The sequence below is a fragment of the Thermobia domestica genome, chromosome 10 (assembly GCF_964235325.1).
Source record: "Thermobia domestica chromosome 10, izTheDome1.hap1.1, whole genome shotgun sequence".
In the NCBI taxonomy this organism is placed as follows: domain Eukaryota; kingdom Metazoa; phylum Arthropoda; class Insecta; order Zygentoma; family Lepismatidae; genus Thermobia; species Thermobia domestica.
The window spans coordinates 75800608-75816681 of record NC_137463.1 but is presented as its reverse complement, the minus strand read 5'-3'; the positions used below and the strand labels follow the sequence as shown (position 1 = coordinate 75816681).

Here is a 16074-nt window from a genome sequence, read left to right as displayed (position 1 = left end):
TACCCACAATTTGGGATGACACGTTATGGTACTGTTCCGCTAGAATCCGTAAGCAAGCAGAAGACAAGTTTGGTATTTTTGGCTCGCGGGTACACATATTGTCTGAAAAAAGACACTACTGGACTGCAATTAACTCACAAATTAAAACAACATACCGAAAATGTAGTAAGTAGTAGCAAGTGTAAAGAGCAGAGAACTATATCATCTTATTTCCATGTTGTGCCTCGAACATAGAGTATTGGGTGGCGGAGGATAATTCAGGCATTTTTGTAATATTCGTAAATACATGATTCATGCAAAAATATTTGTTTTCTAATTGTGTATTACCTTGTTTACTAATTTACGTCATAAAATATTGAAACCTCTCTAAGGCGGACTCCTCTCTATAGCGGATAATTTTTGATTCCCCATGGCTGTCCGCTTTAGAGAGGTTTCACTGTACTACATAGCACGAGTCTTTGGACTTCGCACGTGGTTGTTTGTTTCTCCTACGCTTCTATAGGAATAATGTTCAAGGTTTCGCGAGATCCATTGCTTTCTGTCTTTCATACGCAAGCATTAAAAAAAAGCTCAGAATAAATTATAGGAAATTTTAAGTTCAGAATCTAAATTGCAAAATTTTAAGTTAGTAATTTAGGCTTAATGGCTTAATACATATAACATTCTAAAGGGTAGAGGTTGTCTACCCTGTCTCCCCTCAGGCCTTGCCACTGCGTTAAACTCAAAATCGAAACTCAACACATACCTCCTTTTTTTAAAAAAAGTATTGTGTGGTATACAATATGCGGAATTCAAGATGGCTACTTTGATGTATACTAAATCATTTAACGCAGTTCCTACACCAATGCCAAATTGTAACATTTGCTTTTCCTCTGTCTATGCATCTCTTTGTTACTGCCCTATCATGATACATTTTTTCTATTAGATACATATGTCAAACATAGCACACTCTATCTCAAACAAATGATGTGTAATAAATGAGTTCACATTCTCATTTGTGGGAATATTCAAGCCTAAGTTGAAGTGTAAAATCATAACCTTTTACATTTAAAACAATATTGTGTGATATGCAATATGGCGGAATTCAAGATGCCTTCCATGGTGACCACACTCCAAATCAATGCAGGTTTTGCAATAATACCATTTGTAACATTTATTTTTCCTCCGTCCGCGCATGTCGTTATTATTGTTCTGTCCCAATACTTTTCACTAACCCTGTATGCAGATCCACATATGTATTATCACAGTAAAATTAAACTAATTTTTCCCACAGAATATTTTTCATACTGTACTTTGATCCAGGGCTAGAAATGAAATTTTACAAGTAAGGGGAAAATCAGCAATAGATAAAGTTTGATTGGGCTATGTCACGAGAATACAAACTCAGAAAGACAGGAGTCAGGGGCAGACTGGCCAGAGCCGTTAGGCCGCAATCGCGGCCTAGGCCCTCTCAAAAAAATGAAACAATAAAGAAAGAAAGAGAGAAAAGCTAAAACAGAAAAAAACTAAATAATTCGGTAGATCACTGTTACTATGCTGCCAACACACACTCCTCTTCTATCCTTTCATCAATCAGTAAGTTATCTTTTTCAATAAGGTCCTTTTGTTACTGGATTTGTGGCTAGGTCCATCTTTCACTATGGTCTTTTATTATCAGAAACTGTGATTTAGTTTGTACCTGGGGCCTTGGACCCTTCTTTCAATATATTGGACAGTTGGGACTTTCTTACATTACATTAAGCAGTTGTGGCCCTGAGTCCTTTATTCATTTTATTGGGCAGTTGAGGACCTTCTTTCATTTCATTGAGCAGTTGGGCTCCTAGGCACTTTCTTCATGTTGAGCTGTTGGGACCTGGAACTTTTTTCATTATGTTGGGCAGATGGGGCCCTTTCATCGTTGAAGACTGGGGTCTGGTTTGTAGCTGGGTCCATATTTAACCATAGGCTGATTGGTCCTTTATGGATGTTAATACATCTTGTAGGTCTATATTTGATAACTCAAAACTGGAAAAACGGCGTATTTTAAAAAAATTATTTATCAAAAACGTTTACAAAAGTGCAGGAGAAAACAGTGGAAGACGGCAAGAAAGCGGGCATTTTCAGCATAATGGTTGATTCTATTTAAGATGTTTCAGTGCTGAATCAGCTTACTATAGTAATTCTCTGCGTTATAAGCGGTCAAGTATTTGGGCGGCTGTTAGCAGTTGTAAAGAGTGACACTATAAGACAAGTAACTTAAAATGAAAACAAAGGAGTACTTAGTGCCAACAATGTTTTGATCTCTGATATTGTAAGTTGCTCTTTTGATGGAGCTGCTAACTTGAGTGGATGCTATAAAGGAGTTAAAGCATTACTGGAGAAGGATAATCCTGAAATCATTTACACCCAATGCATGGCTCATGCTCTTAATTTGGCTATGACAAATTTGACTGAGTAGATCCCTGAAGCTGCAAACTTATTTGGTGTGGTTGAAACCAGTACCGTGTTCTGTCTGAATACTACAAAAGAAAGAATGTTTGGAAGAAAATGATTGATGCAAGCCACGAGGAACATGACCAACTACGAAAAGTTCAACAAGTTGGTGCAACACGATTGTGGAGCAAAAACAAGACACTGAATGCGGTAGTCGACACTAACGAGTTTCGCTACGAAACATGAAGCCAAGACGAACACTGTAATGATGTGCTCTGTGTTTCAGGACTTGTTTACAGAAACGAAGCATGTTTCAAAATACCTGCAGTCTCACGGATTGGACTATCGTACAACCTGGAGACTTGTAGACAACTTGCTGCAGTAGCTTCAGAAGAAAATAGAGGCAAAAGATGTCTGTTTAAGCTTTACGAAAATACAAATATATTTTATGTGAAAAAACAACAGCTTGTGCAATCTGGTGTAGAGATAGGAATGGAAAAAGACTTTCCGCCCAGAAGAATCTTAAAGAAGAAGAAAATGTCAGGAGAGCTTGCGGCAGTTGAACTGGGAAAGAACTTAAACATAAGTGAAAATGATTTATTCAGAATAAAAAAACAACGAAAATTCTGAATACAGCTGTTACATGTGTCAGTGATAGATTTCAGCAGCCAAATGAACTCCAAACGCTGGATCCCAAGCACTTTTCGGAAATCGGGAAGAATGGTGTGTCTGCAGGAGCTTTCAGAGTTCTTGCGAAAAAACTAAATATAAAATAGGAGGAAATATACAAAGATATCCAGCAGTTCTTTGTCGTATATTATGTCACAAAACGTTCTGGTTTTTGATGATCCTGAAGAGAATGATGCCCCTGAATCCATAGAAGATGATGATTATGCATCTGAGCATGCTATAGGAGATTGAACATTTTGGACGGGATTCACGGCAAGAGTGATAATGATGCTGCAAACAACTTGCGTAAAAAATTTTGTTATGTGCAGAGAAAATTTTGTACCAATTTCTGTCAGTCTAGTTGTTTTAATAATTTATACATTGCATACAAACATGCGTTGTCTCTACCATGCATACAAGTGACATGTGAAAGGTGCTTCTCAAAGTTAAAGTTAGAGAGTAAACAAATCTCAGAGCTAATTTGTGTGAAGACATTTTGGACACATTTTTACTAATGAAAATGGAAAGAGATATGTTAAATTTAGTGTCTGTGAACGAAGTTATTCAGGAACTCTGCCATTCATTATCTGAACTGAAAAGAATCTTAACGTTTTAAAATTATTAGTTTTTAGTTGTTCAGCAGTGTTTTGCATTTTCAGTAAAACGTCGTGTTTATTCCAGAGTCAAAAGTTATTATTAGTTGTTTGTTACAATTTTCAGTAAGCTGTTCTGTTCTTTCCATAGTAAAAAGCTATTGGCTACTATTTGCTTAGTGTTTCAGCTACTATACAGAGTGTCTCAAAAGTCCCATGACATACGGTAACTCTCTTTTATCAGTTACAACAAAATGTAAGAGGGGAAACCGTCTCCAAATATAATGTTTTCAATCTAAAGTGCTAGTTTTTCAAATCGAACAAGCCGTTTGGGCTGTACGCTCTATATGCGCATGTTACATGAAAATGCAACGTTACCATTTACCTGGACCCAGAACATAAATGAATGAAGTTATTGTCTATTAAAAACTATTTGAAGACGATATCTCCTCTTACATTTTGTTGTAACTCTGATAATAACAAAGTTATCCGAAGTCAACAGGACTTTTTAGACAACCCGTTTTCTCTGTATATTTCTTTCGACAGTGCTTTGATTTAATTCAATATTCAATTATGCATTGATCTATTTTGAAATTTCACCGAAATTTGTCTGCAGCGCGGCTGTATAAGATAGACCAGGTTTGTTTCGGGGAGGCATGAGTCCCCGAGCTCATAGCTGGTTGCGCTACTGATTGTACGATATCTTAGAAATTGATATTATAGTCTGAGAGCCCCCCATGGTAACCGCAGCCTAGGCCCTAAAACATCCAGTCCGCCTATAACGGGAGTGCAAGCAAACTTTCATGGAGAACGACTTAAGCGAAAGCGATTGTTGCAAACCAATCAATAAGCAAACAAAACTAATATCACCATTCAAATTTCCTTTTTGTTACTAATAACCACAGATATATTTCCTTCTTTTGCACAAACACTTCAATTTACTAAGAGGACACAAACCCCTTGTGCATGTTTGATCTCCAATCTTGCTTTGATCTAAAGCTTTTTACCCGTGAAACAGTATTTACCGGGCCCTTTTGACGCGGGACCTTCCTGACTTCTGTTACTTTGACGCTAGGAACTTTTGACTCAGGCCCGGCTGACGCCTGGCCGTTTTAACCCGTGCCCTTTTGTAGCGGTGCCCCTTTGACCAGGGCCCGTTTGACGTAGTTCCCTTTTGACTCGGGCCATTTTGTCGCAGAACCCTTTTGACCCAGGCTCTTTTGACGCAGAGCCCTTATGACTCGAGCCCTTTTTTCGCGGAGACCTTTTACCTGGGCCCTTTCGACGGGGGGTTGTTTTGACAAAACATTTTGTAGCGGGACCACTTTTGACCCGGTTCCGTTTGACGCAGGGCCCTTTTGACTCGGAACCTTTTGGCGTGGGACTATTTTGACCCAGGCCCTTTTGATGAGGGGCGTTTGGATTCTCTCCCTTTTGACTCGGGCCCGTTTGTTGCGTAGACTTTGGCCCAGGCCTTTCTGACACCGGGCCGTTTGACTTGGGCTTTTTGTAGTGGAGCCCCATTTCAGCTGGGCCCGTTTTACGCTGAGCCCTTGCGATTCGAGATCTTTTGTCTTGGGACTCTTCTGACCCGGGCTCTTTTGATGAGGGGCGTTTTGATTCGGGCCTTTTGACTAAGGCCCTTTTGTTGCGAGGACAGTTAATCGGCCCATTTGACGCAGGTCCGTTTGACTCTTGCCCTTTTGTAGCGGAGCCCCTTTTTGACACGGGCCTGTTTGACGCAGGCCCTTTTGACTCAGGTCCTTTTGTCGTGGAACCATTTTAACTCGACCCCTTTTTATGAAGGGCCTTCTGATTCGGGCCCATTTGACTGAGGCCCTTTCGTTGTAGAGATCTTTTGACCCAGGACCTTTTGACACGGGACCGTTTTGACTCGGGTTCTTTTGTAGCGGAACCCCTTTTGACCCGAACTCGTTTGAGGCAGGTTCCTTTTGACTCGGGCTCTTTTGGTGTAAGACCCTTTTGACCCGGCTGTTTTGATTAGGGTCGTTTCGATTCGAGCCCTTTTGACTCCTGCCCTTCTGTTGCTGAGATGCTTCACCCGAGCCCTTTTGACTCCTACCCTTTTGTTGCTGAGACCTTGAACCCGAGCCCTTTGATCGCGGGTCCCTTTTGACTCGTGGCCTTTTTTTAGCGGGGCCTCTTTTGACTTGTGCCCTTTTGTTACGGAGACTTTTTGACCCGGACCCTTTTGACGTGGGGCAGTTTTGACTCGGGTCTATTGTAGCGGTGCAATTTTGACCAGGGCCCGTTTGACACAAGGCCCATTTGTCGCGGACCCTTTTGACCCAGGTCCTTTTGATGAAAGGTGATATGATTCGGACCCTTTTTTGCGGAGACCTTTTGAACCTGGCCCTTTTGATGCGGGGCCGTTTGACTGAGCCCTTTTGTAGCGATGCCCATTTTTAACCCGGGCATGTTTGACACAGGACCTTTTGACTCGGGTCCTTTTGTTGTGGGAACCTTTTGGCCAGAAACCTTTTTACAAGGGGAGTTTTCATTCGGGCCCGTTAGACTGAGCACTTTTGTAGCGACGCCCATTTTTGACCCGGGTCCGTTTGACACAGGACATTTTGACTAGCGTCCTTTTGTTGTAGGACTCTTTTGGCCAGAGCCCTTTTTATAATGGGCGTTTCGATTCGGGCCCATTTGACTCAGGTCTTTTTGTTGCGGAGACCTTTTCACCCGGGCCCTTTTGTAGCGTGGGTCTCTTTACCCGGGCTTGTTTGAGGCAGTTCCCTTTTTACTAGGACTCTTTTGTCTGGGAACCTTTTGACCCAGTCCTTTAGATATAGATCGTTTTGATTCGACCCCTTTTGACTCGGGCCCTTTTGTTGCGGGGACCTTTTAACTTGGTCCCTTTTGATGTATGGCTCACTCGGACCCTTTTGTAGCGGGGCCCATTTTTGTCCTTTTGACGCAGAGCTTTTTGACTCGGGTTGTTTTTTGTGTGATCCTTTTGGACAGGGCCCTTTTTATGAGGGACGTTTTGATTCGGGTCCTTATGTCTCAGGCCATTTTGTTGCGGAGACCTCTTCACCCGGGCACTTTTGACGCGGGGCCTTTTTGGTCTGGCCCTTTTGTAACGGGTCACTTTTGTCGCGGGCTGTTTTGACTCGGGCCTTTCTGTGTTTGCCCTTTTGTCTGCCCTTCTGACATGGAACCCTATATATAAGGCAGCAGCTGAAATACCTGGGACAATTGGCCTGGTGGAGTATGAATATATCAATGATCGATCGATCCAGGACACAGTAAAATCAATTACACCACTGTTCATATATCTTTCTTTCTATTCTCTCAACATCATGTCTGGAAATGAATGTTGTGACTAATGGGCTACAGCGGCGAAAGACGATATACGCTATCAATATTAATATTATGGATTTTAAATTAACATATATAGGGCAATAAAATGAAAACACGATATTGGCATTTTGCCCTTCCCCCGTTGGAAAAAGTCCTGCGGGCGTAAGTGATTATGATGTTTCTTAGTTACTGTATTATATTGTTCTATATACGGAATAAATACTTCTGTGCTTTGTATAATAATAAGAACCTTATCTACATTTATTACGGTCCTTGCTTTACGACAGCGAAACATATTAACGTTCAGCGTAATCAGTTTCCATTCTCAAATAATTACAGTGAGAGGAATGAAATAATTCACGCACACCTTAAGGAGTTAGAAAACTGCCCTGCGAACGTGTCGTAGTAAAGTCCTGAAGAGAGAAAAGCTCTAGTTGCAGTTGTTAGCAGTTATTAACTTAACATATAAGACAGTAAATTGAAGAACTGAGAATACGAATATTTTCAGAGAGGACAGTGCGGTGATGCTTCTAATTTATGTCTTTAGTCCCTATACCTACGTTATTTCCCTAGTCAAAATAAAAACTCTTCAAAATTAATCACAATTTCTTATGCAACCATCCCTTCCTTAGAGTACTGCGCGGTCACATACCCGTCACGGCGATGTAAAGGCACTTTTGGCGACGAGGATACATTCACACAGTTGCTATTGGCAGAGAACAGGTAAAGAGTACAATCACTTTAAAAAAAATGTATAAAGTTACGTATCTATAACATAAAACACTTCACTTGCAGGTCTATTTGGTAAGATAAAATCAGAATTATTTCCTGCTACTACGTATTTATTAAAAAAAGTTCTTTCTTTACAAATCATGTTGGTTGTAAAGCAGTGTTCAGATAATCAGTGCCTATTATATTTCTTAAGTACAGCTATATTGATCGTTGGTATATTAAGCTTCATTTTGTTTGACAAAAATTTTATTACAAGAGGATTTCTCTTATAAAGAGGGTTTCACAGTTTATATATAATACGTATTCGCGTTTGTATGGGCGCCCTTTTGGTAGACTTGTCCACCGCCCTCGTTATCCGAAAACGAGCCTACCATTAGGGCATGCAAAAGTGGATTAGCGATTCGGGGAAACCTTTTACAGAAACATGTACTCAAACCAGGAGAAAGCCGAATATGCCCTCTGGTATCATGAGACACAGTCACCAAAAACAGTCCAGAGACAATTCCAGACAGCATACCATAGACATCCACCAGACGTTAAAAGCATCAAGACGTGGTTTGCTAAGTTAAGGACACATAGCGATAGTGATCTTCCTTTGTGAAAGTCCCAAGAAGTCAGTCTCTAGAGCCTCACGTGAAGTCTGCAGAGCCTCACGTGAGTTATAGATTCCTAAGACATCAGTGCACCGTCCGCGCATTCTACATAAACATTATCTTTCCCGTTGAGATTAAGGAAGATGTTGACTACCTGAAACATCTCCTTTTCTCAGATGAGGCCATATTTCATTTGAACGGTGTTGTCAACCGACTTAATGCTAGGATCTGAGAGTCCGAGAATCTGCACACTGTGTTTGAGACCGTCAGAGACAGCCTTAAACTGAATGTGTGGTGCGGTCTTATGAACAATAAAATCATAGGACCTCTTCAGTGAAAAGACGATCACAGCCAATACCTACCTTGATATGTTGCAGTTATTTGTTGTGCCACAGATTCAAGATATTCCGGACTTAATTTTCCAAAGAGATGGTGCGCCACTTTATTGGGGGTTCTTTACGAGGACACTTATGTGTCGGGTGGGGAGGATTGCGTACTACAGTGAAATTTAGAGCTGTGTCAGTGGTAGTTCACTACCAGAAGGGCCACCCCTACCGAATTGGTCTAAATGGAGTAGCCAGACGAAAAGTGTTCTGGGAGAAGGCAGCAGTTCTTCAGTAACCAAGTTGGCGGAAATCATAGTGATTGGTACGGCAACTTGGACATTAGTCCCAGGCGTGGTCAGAGTGACTTTAACGGCTGGGATACTGCGGGGTAGAAGGCAACGGGAAACCACCACTCTATTTTCCCTAGTTTGCTGGCAGCAAAAAGAGAACATATGAACCATGGTCTTTCGCAGGTCAAAATGTAGTTCCGGAGGTAAAATATCAACCCATTCGGATCGCCGGGAGGGGGATGGCTTGGGAAGGACTATTGGACGAGAAAGTAATAATGGGGGAAAGACAGACAGAGAAAAAAGAGAGAGAAGAGCAAAAGGTTTAGGGTAGGAATATGGAACGTATGTACTATGTTACAGGGAGGGAAATTAGAAAATTTTAAAGAAGAAATGAAACAAAATAATTTAGATTTGGTAGGCGTTTGTGAAGTTAGATGGGAAGATAATGGGGTATTGAACAGCGAAGGATATAGAATGTTTTACCCAGGTAATGAAAAGAGCGGTCATAATGGCGTAGAATAATTCTTGGAAAGCGCTTAAAGGAGAAGGCAGTGAAAGTAGAATTTATTGATGATAGAGTTATGATGTTAAGACTTAAAGGGAAAACGAAGGATCTAGTGGTGATACAGACATATGCACCGACGACTTCGCATGCAAAAGAAAAAGTAGAGGAAAATTATGAGAAAAAAGAAGAAATTATAGATAGGGAAAAGAAGGGTGCATGCGTAATTGTAGTAGGAGATTTCAATGCAGTTGTGGAAGAAAAACAGGAAGGTAGTATCGTAGGCAAATATGGTTTAGACGAAAAAAATGAAAGGGGAGAGAGACTGGTGAATTTCTGTAGACAGAATTCACTAGTAATTGGGAACACTTGGTTCAATCAGCACAAGAGAAGAAGATACACATGGAAATCACCAATAGACGGCGGAAGATATCAGATAGACTATGTTATGATTCAGGACAGGTATCGGAATAGCTCAAAGAACGCGAAGACCCTTCCCGGGACTGATATTTTCTCTGATCATAATCTTGTGCTGGCCGAAGTAGATATTCAACTGAAAAATTAGGCAGAAGAAAAGTAGGTAACAGTCTTGAATACTGAAAAGTTGAAAAACGAGGAAAGGATAGGCGCAGGTAGCAACGCACGGTGGGAACATATTAAACATTGCTTACAGCAGGCTGCAGAAGAAGCAGTAGGTTACCGCGAACACAAAACTGGTATAAAAAAAAATTACGGAGCAGATGTTGCAGAAAATGAGGGAGAGGAAGATGTGGAAACAGGTTGATACAGAAGAGGGCAGAAAGATGTACAGAAAGTTAAATAATGAATTACGAAGAGAAACAGACAGAGCGAGGGAAGAGTTTTACAAAAAAAAAAAATGTAAGGACATAGAAGAATTAGAAAGAGTTGGGAAATATGAGGAAATGTACAAGGAGGTGAAATCTATGGAATTTCGGAGGAAACAAGGGGGTGTTATGATGGCAGTACAAAATAAGAATGGGAAGGTAGTCAGCGAGAGAAATGAAATCATAGGAACGTGGAAAGAATATGCTGAAGACTTATATGAGAATAGGATAGACCGTGTGTCCTAAATGTTGAAGTAAAAAAAGTAATAGGCGAGGATGATAAAGGATTTAGTATTCTTCGGGATGAGTTTGAAAAGGCTATATCCGAGATTAGGAATGGAAAGGCAACCGGAATATATAACATACCATCGAATTCATTAAAAATATAGGAGACAAGGGAAAGAAAGAATTGTTGCGACTATGCAATGAAATATATGAAACAGGAGAATGGCCAAAAGACTTCCTGAAAACGATCATGATACCGATGGCTAAGAAATCAAACCCAAAGAGATGTGAGGATTATAGAACTATTAGTCTCATATCTCATGCAGCTAAAATTCTGCTCCGAATACTGAACAGAAGGTTATATGGAAGAACAAATAAAGATGCTGAGGAGGAGCAGTTCGGGTTCAGAAGAGGCAATGGCACAAGAGATGCTATTGGATTATTAAGGGCGATCGGTGAAAGATTTATAGAAAAAGGGAAAGCGGTGTATGTTGTATTTATTGATCTAGAAAAGGCTTTTGACCAAGTGAATTGGGAATTGTTGTTGGGAGTTCTAACAAAGATAGGGTTGAAATGGAAAGATAGAAGACTCATAAGAAATTTATACATGAACCAACAAGTAAGTGTTAGGATAGGGGAAGAACTGACGGAAGAGTGCAATTGGAAGGGGAGTTTGACAATGATGCTGCCTCTCGCCAACACTATTTAATGTTTATCTAGAAGAAGAGATAGTGAAAAAGAGCCTACATGATGATGATGGCATTTCGGTAGGAGGTAGAATGATTAGATGCATAAGATTTGCAGACGATATGGCGCTTGTTGCAGAATCTGAAAAGAAAATCAATAAAATGTTAGAAAAAATGAGAAAGGGCTTTGAAGAATATGGGATGAAAATAAATGTTAGAAAGACAAAAGCCATGGTGATTGGAACGAAGGGGTCTGTGTCAAATATAAAAGTAGGAGGGGAGAAAATGGAACAAGTGAATAGTTTTCGATACCTGGTTAGTATTCTTAGTAATGACATGAAATGTGAACGTGAAATAAAAGCAAGGATAAGAATGGCGAAAGAAGCCTTTAGGAGGAAGAAAAGTCTGTTTTGTGGGACCTTGAATAAAGAGTTGAGAAAAAGACTCATAAAATGCTTTGTGTGGAGTGTTGTACTGTATGGGGCGGAAACGTGGACATTACGTAAAGGTGACGAAAATCGACTGGAAGCCTTCGAAATGTGGGTGTGGAGAAGAATGGAAAGAATTAGTTGGGTCGAGCGGAAAACGAATGAGAGAGTGTTAGAAATGGTGGGTGAGAAAAGAACACTTTTAGATATTATTAGGAAGAGGAAGAGAAACTGGTTGGGACATTGCCTAAGAAGAGATTGTATCATGAGGGACGTCCTAGAGGGTATGGTGGCGGGAAAGAGAGGGAGGGGGCGAAGGAGACTACAATTAATGGATGATATTAAAACAGAAAGATCATACGCGAAGACGAAAAGGTTAGCGGAGGACCGTGAAGCATGGAAGCTTCTCAGCTGCGGCAAGTGACCTGCCAATAAAGGCAGAATACCTATGATGATGATGATGAGATGTCCGTGCCTATTTGGATACAACATTTCCGGGAAGATGGATTGGGCGTGATGGTTCCATAAACTGGCCTCCGCGATCACAGGACATTAACACTACTGGATTTCTTCCTTTGGGGTTATGTCACGGACCAGGTTTACCAAACACCAGTGGACGATATCGCAACATTACGGCGCAGAATTACTGAAGTCATAACATGCATCCCTCACGTAACAAACCATGGGTGGAATTAGAATATCGCTTGGATATCCTTCGGGCAACGAAAGCATCACACACAGAAATTTATTAATTATGTACACAAAAACTTGAGTATGTTACATGCAACTTACGATAACAAGTATATGTCTGTGTGTCATATTTTATGCCGTATGAATGTAATCAGAGAAAGACTTTTAGGGTTGCTGTATTTATATATATATATATATATATATATATATATATATATATATATATATATATATATATATATATATATATATCATCATTAAGCAGGGTTGTCTGACGCTTAAGTCCCTTCTCAGCAGACTCATAGCTTAGGATCCGAACCACCTGGATTCCCGCCGTGACTGAACCACAAGCTCTCGAACCTACCAAGAAAGTAACAGATTCAAGAAACTGAAAACTTCCTTTCGATTTGATACTTGAATAGTAATCAGTAAATTTTTAGTTTACTCCACACATATTCGGAAAGAGGTTAAGGTTTTCGTATCTAGTATAATACTACAGTTGTGAAAATTTTGAAATACATACTACTGAACTTACCTAACATAAGCGAATGGTTGATCACACCACCAAAACAGTACGCGACTAGAAGTAGCATTGGCCAAGAGAAATCCTTGACGAAATATAGTGCTATGAACTGTGCAATCATCATCCCAAAGACGATCCATTTGAATTTAGGATCATAACCAAAGAGCTGCTTAATCTCTGGATATTTAGCTGCAAAGAAATAGAAGACTTTTTTAAGAATATACGATCCTTTAAAAACTAAACATATATAAAGAAATATTTGATAGATCATATACCGTATCAAACAATAGAACTATCTCGTAGTGAGGGTAGGAGCACTTTATGATGATTTTGCTTTACACGTGGAATACATAAGTGTTACTCTCCCCCCTCTCCCACCAGTGGCGTAACTACGTTTTATGTACCCCCCCCCCCCCCGCAAGAGAATACCTATGGTCCTCCACCTTAACATTATTATAGAATGATAAATGACATAATAAATAACCATAGTTCCACGTATCTGATAATAATGAGTTAATGCATGTAATTACTAGGCTTAAATATTCATAAATGGAAACCACTTTGTTATACATTAATTTATTTAATAAGATTCAGAATGGAAGATGGGCTTAACTCTTCGCAGTCAGTGATGTCTGTCTTCATCAAGAGTAGCAGGAATTAATTGAATGGATTCCTTCTTGTTTTCTGTCAGCAAAATCCTTTACTAACTCCCGTACATCCATTTTTCCAGCTTCGTCCGCATTTATTGAGAGCAGTGCTACATTACTTAATCTATTTTGGCCCATTGTGCTTCTCACATAGTTTTATATTAATTTCAAGTTTGGGAACGGCCTCTTCGCAGAACTGACAGAAATGGGGAGCGTCAAAAACAACAAGTTAGAGACCTGCAAAGGCCGGGCTTGGGCGGGCCGACACTGATTTCTCTTCAAGTCGGGCCGGACTGGGGCCGATTAATTGCAATTCTTTGATAATTATTGACTTTCGTTAAACGATAATTAGAATAAAGGCAAACGTTGAAGAAGTGTGCCCGTGAAAAATGTTACAAAATGAAACTTTCAAAATTTATCGGGCCTGGGCCAGGCTTGGGCCAAGAATTTTTAAAAACTTATCGGGCCGGGCCGGGCTCGGGCCGAAAATCTCCAAAACTTTCCGGGCCCGGGCTGGGCCGGGCCTAGGTACATTCGGGCTGGATTGGGCTCGGGCTGAAAAATTCGGCCCGCGCAGGTCTCTACAACAAATACGCGGTAATAAGTTATAGAAAGCTAGGTGATAATGACATATTCACGCGCGCCGACCACGTGGGTGCTCCGGCACCCACAAGATTATCAGTTTAAACCCGTTTCTCTTGCGTTTAAGTCAACCGTGTTACTGACAGCTAGGGCATCCCCAACTTATCCTTATAGTTCTGATATATTTTACTTTATCACAGCACAGCCCTTTATAACAGTGTAGGATAAAAGATTTTAACTAAACATAAATCATTCAAATATAAAGACTTCCCTGAAAACATATAGACTAACACGTCCCACCATTCATATGCACCCACATAAATTTTGGAAAGTCGGTGCCGTTGCTTATATTTCATAATTAAACGCCTTGTAGGTCAAATACAGAATTCTGAACACTTATTTCAAATTTCAGCTGTTCCAAAAGTAAAATTACTTCCATCGGAAACGAAAAACTAATATCACAACTGTAAGTTGCTCTGTGCGCTTCTTAAAATTTCATCAAAGAGATGAAATATATTGGCAAGAAACAAAGAAAAATTTGGATATTGTATGACGCAAAGATGTAAAATGACAATATAACTGTGAATTTATGTTAATTCTAAATTTTGATTCAACATTTCCCGCCGAAGAAAAATATATAGCCTATAAAAGCCGACCGAACACACTTTCTCTCTTTTTTGTTCGCTACGCCGTCAAGTCTCCCAAAGATAACCGAAAAAAGGGAAGAGTGGAAGAACATTGCCGACTAATACAAAACTGAAAAGCATGTTGATTCGATCTATTAGGAGGCAAGGGTGAAGGACCCCCTTGGAAGTCTCGCCCCCCCCCCCCTCCGCACTGCGGGGTTTCGCGCCATAGTTACGCTACTACCCCTCATTCATAAAATATAATGTTAAAATATTTTAATACTCCAGGGTTCATTGGAGTTGAACGTTCCCTATTATATAGGGCGATATCTGCTGTTTAAAATGGGAACTGACCCACTATTTTGGTTCGTATATCCCCACCGAAAATCGAACCCAGAACCAAGCGCACAGAAAGAACGTGTGTTAGGAATTCGGCTACTGTCAACAGGCGCTTATCTTACATGCCTATGTACATAGTTTATATGAAAAGAAACAACTAACATCCAGTTGAATATTCGTTCATTTTGCTTACATTTAATTGCTTTCAAATTGTACCAGTATAAAAATCTGCTAATTACCGAAGAACTCATAATATGCGGTTTACAACCTAAGTAAACATTGTGATTTGTGACTTGGTTATCCTACAAGGTCACTAAGAAAAGAAAACAAAGTGGTATCCGAACCACTATTAAGATTTTTATCTGACACATTATTCCTAACGGTGTTCCAATCAGTAGCCATACACACCCAAATTCTAAGTACGAGGTGCACTCAAGTTATAAAAACTTCAATTTTTTCTCGTGACATAACAGATAGAAATGTGCTGTTTTGTTTTAATATACACAAGCACTCGTTGTCAATGCGTAACGGAGATGGCAACTCCATACAACAGAGAGAACTCTAGCGGCAGCGGTGGGAATTATGATGACTGTTTTTCATGAGTAGCCATTTTATGAGTATGGCAAGTACGCTTTGATCGATAAGATTTTGAGAAATAATGAACCGTTTTTACAGAAACATTTGTAGATAATCTGAAATATGCTGACCACACAGCAACGAATACTCTCTATCGAAACCTGGAGAATACGTGGACTACCCTTTACTGACGTCCAGGAACGTTCTCTAAACACTAGGGAGATCGGGTATGGTTGTAACACTTTTTACATTTTTATCCATAACTAGACTCCAATTGAAGAAAAATACGAATTTTTGCACGTGATCGGAAGTTTGGACATCCTTCTCTCAAAATATCTAGCAAATATCAGATAATGTAAAGTATTTGCTGAGATATAGTGGAAAAACAAAGACTATCCAAATGTTACAACCAACCCCGATGTTGAGGTTGGTTGTAACAGTGATAAGGGTTCGTTGTAACGCA

General features: G+C 40.1%; 1 protein-coding gene across 1 annotated transcript in view; it reads right to left on the bottom strand.

Annotated features, from left to right (window-relative positions):
* Nucleotides 1–16074, bottom strand: part of ifc (delta4-sphingolipid-FADS-like protein ifc) — a 152755-nt gene that overhangs the window by 111584 nt on the left and 25097 nt on the right. The window contains exon 2 of the mRNA XM_081728153.1: nt 12854–13030. Within this exon, the coding sequence (XP_081584279.1) occupies nt 12854–13030 (177 nt within the window). The remainder of the gene's footprint in view (nt 1–12853; nt 13031–16074) is intronic.